At 43.5% G+C, this 8143-nt stretch overlaps 1 protein-coding gene across 1 annotated transcript; it reads left to right on the top strand.

Moving 5' to 3' along the window:
• The first annotated feature begins 1344 nt into the window (after positions 1-1344).
• LOC130834420 (IQ domain-containing protein F5-like) lies at positions 1345-3210 on the top strand. Its single transcript, XM_057704591.1, has 3 exons — positions 1345-1362; positions 1548-1673; positions 2761-3210. The coding sequence occupies exons 1-3, from the start codon at positions 1345-1347 to the stop codon at positions 3208-3210; spliced, it is 594 nt and encodes a 197-aa protein (XP_057560574.1).
• The last annotated feature ends 4933 nt before the right edge of the window (positions 3211-8143 follow it).

Here is an 8143-nt window from a genome sequence, read left to right as displayed (position 1 = left end):
TTTCTCTCTCTTTCTTTTTTCTTTTGTCCTTCCCAGTTATGTGGAGATTTTCTTGCCCTTCTGGAGGCCTGAGGTCTTCTGCCAGTGTGCAGTAGATGTTCTGTGAGAGTCATTCCACTTGTAGATGTATTTTTGATATACCTGTGGGGAGAAGGTGAGCTCCACGTCCTACTCCTCTGCCATCTTGATCCTTCCCCTTTAAGTGTGTCTTAATAGATGATTTAGGTGAGTTTTCACAATTCTATATTCCCCAAAACAAGATACAGCACAGTTCTCTTTGTTTCTTTGTGTTGTTTGCAAGGAATACATGTTATACCCCTACTCTAGGTGTAATCTCTATTCTGAATCATTTCACCTATATTTTAATTTTGCTTGTTTTAAAATTTTGTATAAGTGGATCATCCTGTAAATTTTTACTACTGTGTATTATTTCATTATATGAATATAATACAGTTGCTTTCTCTAGTCACATTTGGTGAACATTTCAGTTGTTTCCAATTTTGACATATTTGAATAAATTTGCTATGAGCATTTTTGCACAAATCTTTTGTAGATACGTGTTTTCATTTTTACTGCGTAAATACCTAGGAGTAGAATTGCTGAGTTACAGGGTGGAGCTCTGCTTAACTTTATTAGAAACTGACAAACCATTTTCCAGAGTATTTCTGTTTCAGTATTTCTACACCATCAGCAGTGTATAAGGGAGTCAGCTGTTGTACATCCTTGTCAATGTTTAATGTCAGTATTTTTCATTTTAGGCATTCTCTAGGGTGTCTAGAAAATATCTTATCTTGGTTCTGATTTTATTTCCATCATGAATAATGATTTGGGGCATCATTTCATGTGCTTCTTAGCCATCATAAGCCTTTTGTAAAGCACCTGTTAAAGATTTTGCTTCAAACTTATTCTTTCTATATGTTATTTGGTTCCATTGTTTGATTGAACTAAAATCCATAAATTGAATTCCCTATTGATGAATATATAAATTGTCTCAAATTTATGTTTTTATCAACCAGACTGAAATGACAAACTTTATATAATTTTGTGACAATGGCCCAGTATTTTCAGTGTCCTGCCATTGTAGCCAAATTTTGGTCCTTTATGGCAGGAAGAATGGACAGGACTTCCACATCTGCACAAAAAGGGCTGAATGGTTGGGAACCATTCTGATGCCTGAGTCATAGGTGCCCTTATGACATCATTTCTGTCTTCCCTCCCCTCTTCCTGCCAGAGCTGTGGCTGGAAGAGTACAGACCTGAGAGCAATGGAACCATCTACCTCCTAACTATGGGAAATTTAGGGGAATCGCAGACCTGTGGGATTTGAACTATCTATTTCGAAGTCATGGGCATTCGATGTTGTGTAAGAGATGGCCAGTCTACCCAAAGTTGCATGAAGGGGAAGGTGGATTTCCACAGTTGTTAAGGATATAAGTCCTATATCTAGGGTCTCTGGGCAAGACAGGAGGTTGAGCATGTCATGGACACAGCACAGAATTTACAGAGAACAACCCACTCATATCTTTCCCGTCTAAACTCTGATTACAGAAGGATGGCCACGTTTGTCAAATCATAATAGAAGACGTTGATGAAACCACACTAATAAGAGAGAAAGAGAAAGAGAAGAAGAAGAAGAAACAGCCACAGCCTCCAGCTTCTCCCCCTCCACCAAAGGTAGGCCAATAGAGGACCTCAAAGTTGAGGAGGATCCCAACCTGCAGCATGTCTAAACAAAGTCACCCCGGAGTGCCGGTTGTCTTCTCTATGGTCCATAGCATGGGATGGTCAGGGAATTTGTCATCCAAAGCAAAATACATTTGTGAGTGAAAGATAGTGCTATTAATTATTACTCAGGAGCAACAATTATAAACTGAATATCCCAGGCCAACCAGGATGAGGGGTTGTCCTATCCAGAGCTGGAATGAATGGGAATTGACTCATCCTCGATTGTCCTTTTGTCCTAGTTCCTCAGGACAAGAAAGATAGGTGTGAGAAAGGTAGATGTGACTAAAACATGGAGACTTGGTTGGAGGGAGAAGAAACCCTGACAAGTGGGAGCCAGAATATGCCAAGTTGGGGAGCGGGCTGGGAGGGCTGTGTTTGGGGGCTGCATAGTCAGCTACAGGGAACCCCAAGTCTAGAATTGTGTGGGAGGGTGTGTGTGTTCACATGAGTGCATGTATGTGTGTTAACTGAAGTTCAAGACATGAGAACCAAAAGAAGTGAAAGCGGGGAATAAATGAGAAAGGCTCCAAAGTGTGTGAGGCAGACAAACTTCTAATCCTAAGACTCGACAGAGGGAGACAGCGGGTTGTGCATTGGAGCTGGAGTCAGGCATGAAAGGAGAGCAGAGCCTGTCCCTTCAGCCTGTGGGTGAGATCTGAAGGGAAGTGATCTGCTTCTCAGCTAGGTGGTCAGGCCCAGGTGCAACAGAATAATCCTTTGGCCCATAGATCATGGTGTTCTTGTTCTGGACTGGCCAACCAGGCCCAAGTAACCAGGTGACAGCTAGGGCAGGTGTGCCCCATGTTACTGTTGAGGACCCTGAGACTCAGGGTTCAGCTGTGATGTGTCTGTTAACCAAGAGTGGCAAAGACAGGATACCTATCTGGTCTTCTGGCTCTAGCCAGTGGCCTGTCCAGTGCTCACGAACTTCTGAGGAAGGTGCCATCGTTGGTAAAGGATCAGGACCCCTTTCTGGCTCACACCCGGGCTGAGGTGGGTCAGAACATTCCTTGAGTGTCCCTTGTTTTTCTTGCAGCCCCAACCCCCAGTGAAAGCGCCACCCCCTGACAAGGAGCTGCAAGCAATAAAGATCCAGGCCTGGTGGCGGGGCACCCTGGTGCGCCGGACGCTGCTGCATGCGGCGCTCAGAGCATGTATCATTCAGTACTGGTGGAAACAAAAGCTGGCAGAGCTGCTGGAGAAGAAGCGGCGGGCTGTGCTGGAGTATTATGTTCAGCAAAAATGGGCAGTGGTCAGGCTACAGTCCTGGGTCCGCATGTGGCGCATCCGCCTTCGTTACTGCCGCTTACTCCATGCTGCCCGCATCATCCAGGTCTACTGGCGCTGGCATAATTGCCATACCCGTGGCTTTTTCAGGGGTAGCTATGAACTCACAGCAAGCCAGCTAGGACTTGAGCTTGAAATATTTCTGGGGTCACAGGTCTGTCGGATTACAGACTGCATCCCCTTCCCAATAAAGAATTGATCAGGTCTGCTCCAACACTATGTCGCAGGATCTCAGACAAGCTTCAGGAGATCTTTGTCTCAGTGAAGGGTCCAGGTAAACGATGGCAGATATTGGGCATCGCACAGGTCTGCTCTGAGGTTGTCTGGGGTCCAACATGAAGGAGGATTCTAAGAGCCAGGTGCTGAGTCAACGGGCTCTGTGGTTGATTAGCAATGTCTGCCAGGGATAGGAGACCTGGGGTTGCAGAGCTGCCAAGTCTGCCAATTCCAGGGAAACTCCTTCATAGTGTTGTCTGTGGTTGTGTTTTCATTTTGTTCATGGTTTCCTTTGTTGTGCAAAAGCTTGTGAGTTTAATTAGGTCCCATTTGTTTATTTTTGCTTTTATTTCTATTTCTATTGCCTTAGGAGACTGACCTAAGAAAACATTGGTACAGTTTATGTCAGAGAATGTTTTACCTATGTTCCATTCTAGGAGTTTTATGGTGTCATGTCTTATATTTAAGTCTTTAAGCAATATGTAGTTTATTTTTGTATATGGTGTGAGGGTGTGTTCTACTTCATTGATTTACATGGGGCTGCCCAACTTTGCCAACACCACTTGCTGAAGAGACTGTCTTTTCCCTTTTATATGTTCCTACCTCCTTTGTCAAAGTTCAATTGACTGTAGGTGTATAGATTTATGTCAGGGCTCTCTATTCTGTTCCTTTGATCCATATGTCTGTTTCTGTGTCTATACCATGGCTTTTTTTGTTTGTTTGTTTCTAGATTTTTTTTTATGTGAACCATTTTTAAACTCTTTATGAAGTTTGTTACAATATTGCTTTTGTTTTATGTTTTGGTTTTTTGACTGTGAGGCATGTGGGATCTTAACTCCCTGATCAGCAATCAAACCTGTATCCTCTGCATTGGAAGGCAAAGTCTTAACCACTGGACCACCAGGGAAGTCCTCATGTTGTTTTGATTACTGTAGCTTTATAGTATTGTCTGAAGTCTGGCAGGGTTATGCCTCCTGCTTTCTTGTTTTTTCTCAGGATTGCTTTGGCAATTCTGGCGCTTTTATGGTTCCATATAAATTTTAGGATTATTTGCTCTACTTCTATGAAAAATGTCATGGGTAATTTGATAGGGATTGTGTTAAATCTGTAGATTGCTTTGGGTAGCATGGCCATTTTAACAATGTTAATTCTTCCAATCCAAGAGCATTCCTATTTAATTTAGACCAATTCCAAAAGCCCCCCACCCACCTGGGGACTACATAAGCCCACAGAGTCTGGCCTTGGCCATCTTACTCTCTCAGTGCCTTCCCTGGCAGCTCTGCTACTATCAGATAAACCTGGCATCCTCCCATCTCAGCACTTTGCTCCTGCTGCCTCCTCTCCTTGGATTGTCTTCTTGCAGGTGGAGCTCTCACTCCATTCAGGTTTGTCTCTGCTCCATGTTCCTTCCAGGGAGGCCTTCTTTGATATGCCCACCTTATTGAAATTGCTTTCCTACCTGCTACTGTATGCTCCAGCTCCTGACTCTGCTTTTCCTGTTTCAGTCCTCATCCCTACCAAGGTTATCTTACCTCTCTGTTTTCTGTTCCCCCCATGAGACGTGAGCTCCAAAAGAGCAGGGACTCTGGTTTCAGTGCTGTGTTGCCAGGATCTAGAACACTGGGTTCTCTCTCCCTCTCTCTCTCTCTCAATATGTTATTGTCTATATATTTTAACTTTCTGTATATTATGACATTTTGACATCGTTTTAAAAAATCCCTCCCTGGCTTGGGTAGACTACCCCTCCCAGGGCTGGCCACTTCTTTGAGATGGCAAAGAACTCAGCCTGAGCATGCCTTTGATTTGCAAACTAACCAATCCAGAGCCTTACCTCCTCTCTCAGGCCCGTACACCCTAGAGGACAGTATTCCTGTGCCTTAATCATCCCCAGTCCAGATCCCAGATGCAAGGTCCAGGTACCCAGGCATCTGGGGACCACCCCTATAACGTAGAGCCCACTGGAATTACTCAAACTAGCCAATCCTGAACTGTTTACCCTGCCTGACTTTGCCTTTCCCACTTCAAGAAAGACCATGGCAAAAGTTCTTTCCTCACCCTGTCTTCTGCCACTTGCCCAATACCTGCTGCTTGTCCTGTGACCCTGTGTGACATGAGGTGACCTCTTCTCTAGGTTCTATAAGTACAGTAAACCTTGTTTCCTGCGCCTCTCCTATTCTCATGTGGCCTCACCTGACTGACCATCACATCGCACAAATAAGTGAAATTCACATAACCATTTTTATATTAACCACGTGATATTCAGTGGCATTTAGTACATTCACAGTGTTAAGCAACCACTATTATGTATATCAGTTTCTAAAATGTTTTTATTGTCCTAAAAGAAAACCACATATGCACAAAGCAATCACTCCCCAGTTCCTGCTCCTCCAGCCACTGGCAGCCCCCAATCTGCATTCTTTCTCCACAGATTTACCTAGTGTGGAATTGTGAAATATTTTGTGTCTGGTTTCTTTCACTTAACATGATGTTTTCACGGTTTATCCACATTGTAGCATGCCTCAGTACTTCATTACTTTTCATAGTAGAGTATATATCCATTGTATGGATATGCCACCTTTTGTTTACCCACTTTTGGAAGATATTTGGACTATCTGCAGCTTTTGCCTATTGTGAATAATGCCACTATAAATATTTAATAACTACCCCATTTTATATCCCATCAGCAATATACAAAAGTTACAATATTTCTATAGCCTAGCCCTCTCTTGTTATTTTCCTTTTTAAAAAAATTCTAGCCATCCTAGTTGAGTGTGAGGTTGTGTCTCATTGTGGGTTTTGTTTTGCTTTGTTTTTTGTCTGCATTGGATCTTCGTTGCGGTATGCAGGCTTCTCATTGCAGTGGCTTCTCTTGTTGAGGAGCACAGACTCTAGGTGTGTGGGCTTCGATAGTTGTAGTGCATGAGCTTCAGTAGTTGTGGCGAGTGGCTCAGTTGTGGCATGGGGGCTTAGTTGTTCCACGACATGTAGGATCCCTCCAGACCAAGTATCAAACCTGTGTCCCCTGCATTGGCAGATGGATTCTTAACCACTGCACCACCAGGGAAATCCCCTCCAATATTTCTATATCCTTGCCAACTCTTATTTATTTTAAAAACTTCTACCCATCCTAGTGAGTGTGAAGTGGTGTCTCATTGTATTTTCTTTTGCATTTCTCTTATGATGAATGATGTTGGGCATCTTAATGTGCTTGTTGGTCATTTGTATGTCTTCTCAGGAGAAAAATCTGTTCAAGTTTTGAAAAAACTTTTAATTGGGTTGTGGTTGTCTTTTTGTTGTTTCACTAAATATTTAGGTAATGAATGAATACACAGTTCTATCCAGGCCCTGGATTTGTGGCTTTACCATGGCTCATGGCTCAAACCCTTCTCCCTAAAAATAACTGTCCCACCATCCCTGAATGAATGGTTCTGTCAACAACCACCCCAGATCCCACATATCAAAAGACATGTCTTTCTCAGCCTCTTTGAATTTTTATTTCTCTCTGGCAGTGTTTCTGTGTGTTTGTGCGTGCATGTGTGTGTGTGTGTGTGTGTGCGTGCTCTGGGTAGTGGAAGGAGGAGCTGTTATTGTGTCTCCATTCATCTGGGCATACTGTTCTCTAGCTCTATTGGTCTTCATCGCTGTCTCTCTGTCTCCCTGTCTATGCTTCATAATCTTGTCTTTCACTGTATCTATAATTATCTCTTTATGTTCCCCAGTATCTTTCTCCTTCAGTCTTTGCCTTCCTTTAGCTACATGTCTTATAATGTCATGTCTCCTTGTAGCTGTTTCTGTGACTCACTGGATTTTCTGATCTGTAAATTGCTGGCAGAGATCATTGTCTTTAACCTGTTGCTCCTCAGACACAGGTCTGCTCTTCTGAATCCTGCTTACCCCTCATCCCTAGTAGCTCCACAAAGATGGGTGGAGAATCCCCATGCAAGGCACCCACATGATTGCTCCCGGGCGATGGAGGCACTAGCCTAGGATGTACAAGTACTTAGAGGAATGTTGGAATAATTTATGTATGTGGCCACAGTGATTGGGTCAGAGATGTGCACACGATGCAAGCCAGACCACTGAGACTCAGTTCTGGTGCCGTGGCGGGACTTCTAGGGTTGATGGCTGTAAGAATTATGAAACCAGAGCTGCTGGGGGACACCACTTGGAAATAGCTAGCTGAGAATGGAACCAACACAGAGGAAAGTAGAGCCAGAAGATGGAAAGAGAGGGACTAAGTCCTAAAGATTCTCTTGGGCCTCTGGATCCAGCTGTGCCTGAAGCTACCACCCACTATAATGTGGCAATTCTTACTTTCACGAGCCAATAAACCTCCATTTTCACTGAAGTCGGCTTGCTAAGACAGATAGCAAAAGAGTAGGAGACCTCAGCAAATTATTAAACACTTAAAGGAGACTGAATTTTATGTAAGTTGCTTTTCAGAAAGAGGTTTTCAGAAGGAGGTTTTCAAAAATTGGTTTTTGAGTTAGAAACTTGGCAGAAGGTATGCCTAGGAAATTCTTACAATAAACATGGGATTACCTCTCACTTAATGCACCCAGAAGACCAGAACATTCGTGTAATGCTGTGTAGTGTGGTGAAAAAGGAAAGGGCTGTGGAGTAATGAATAAATCAGCTAATCATCTAGAATTAGAATGGTCTGAGGGTGAATCTAATCATAGATTGGTCACCTGTGAGCCAAATGTGGTGTTTTATCATTTGCCTAGTTCAGCAAGTCAGCAGGAGGAAGCCATGGGCAATCATCAGCCATTCATGAAAGAAGTGCGTTGAGGAGTGGATGACCTGGTCAGGTCCTTCTCTTGCCCTCTACTCCACTTATGCAAAGCATATGTGTGGCAGCCTTCACTCCAGGATAACCTCTGAGCTCTGCCCCCTGAAGAAAGTGGTCAATCTTC

The sequence above is a fragment of the Hippopotamus amphibius genome, chromosome 13, assembly GCF_030028045.1.
Source record: "Hippopotamus amphibius kiboko isolate mHipAmp2 chromosome 13, mHipAmp2.hap2, whole genome shotgun sequence".
NCBI classification, from domain to species: Eukaryota; Metazoa; Chordata; class Mammalia; order Artiodactyla; family Hippopotamidae; genus Hippopotamus; species Hippopotamus amphibius.
Note: the sequence above shows the minus strand (reverse complement) of the source record. Positions and strands in the feature narration are given on the sequence as shown.

Coding starts and splice junctions, on each gene's coding strand:
- LOC130834420 (XM_057704591.1), top strand. Junction 1,674..2,760: donor CTTCTCCCCCTCCACCAAAG/GTAGGCCAATAG, acceptor TTTTTCTTGCAG/CCCCAACCCCCAGTGAAAGC.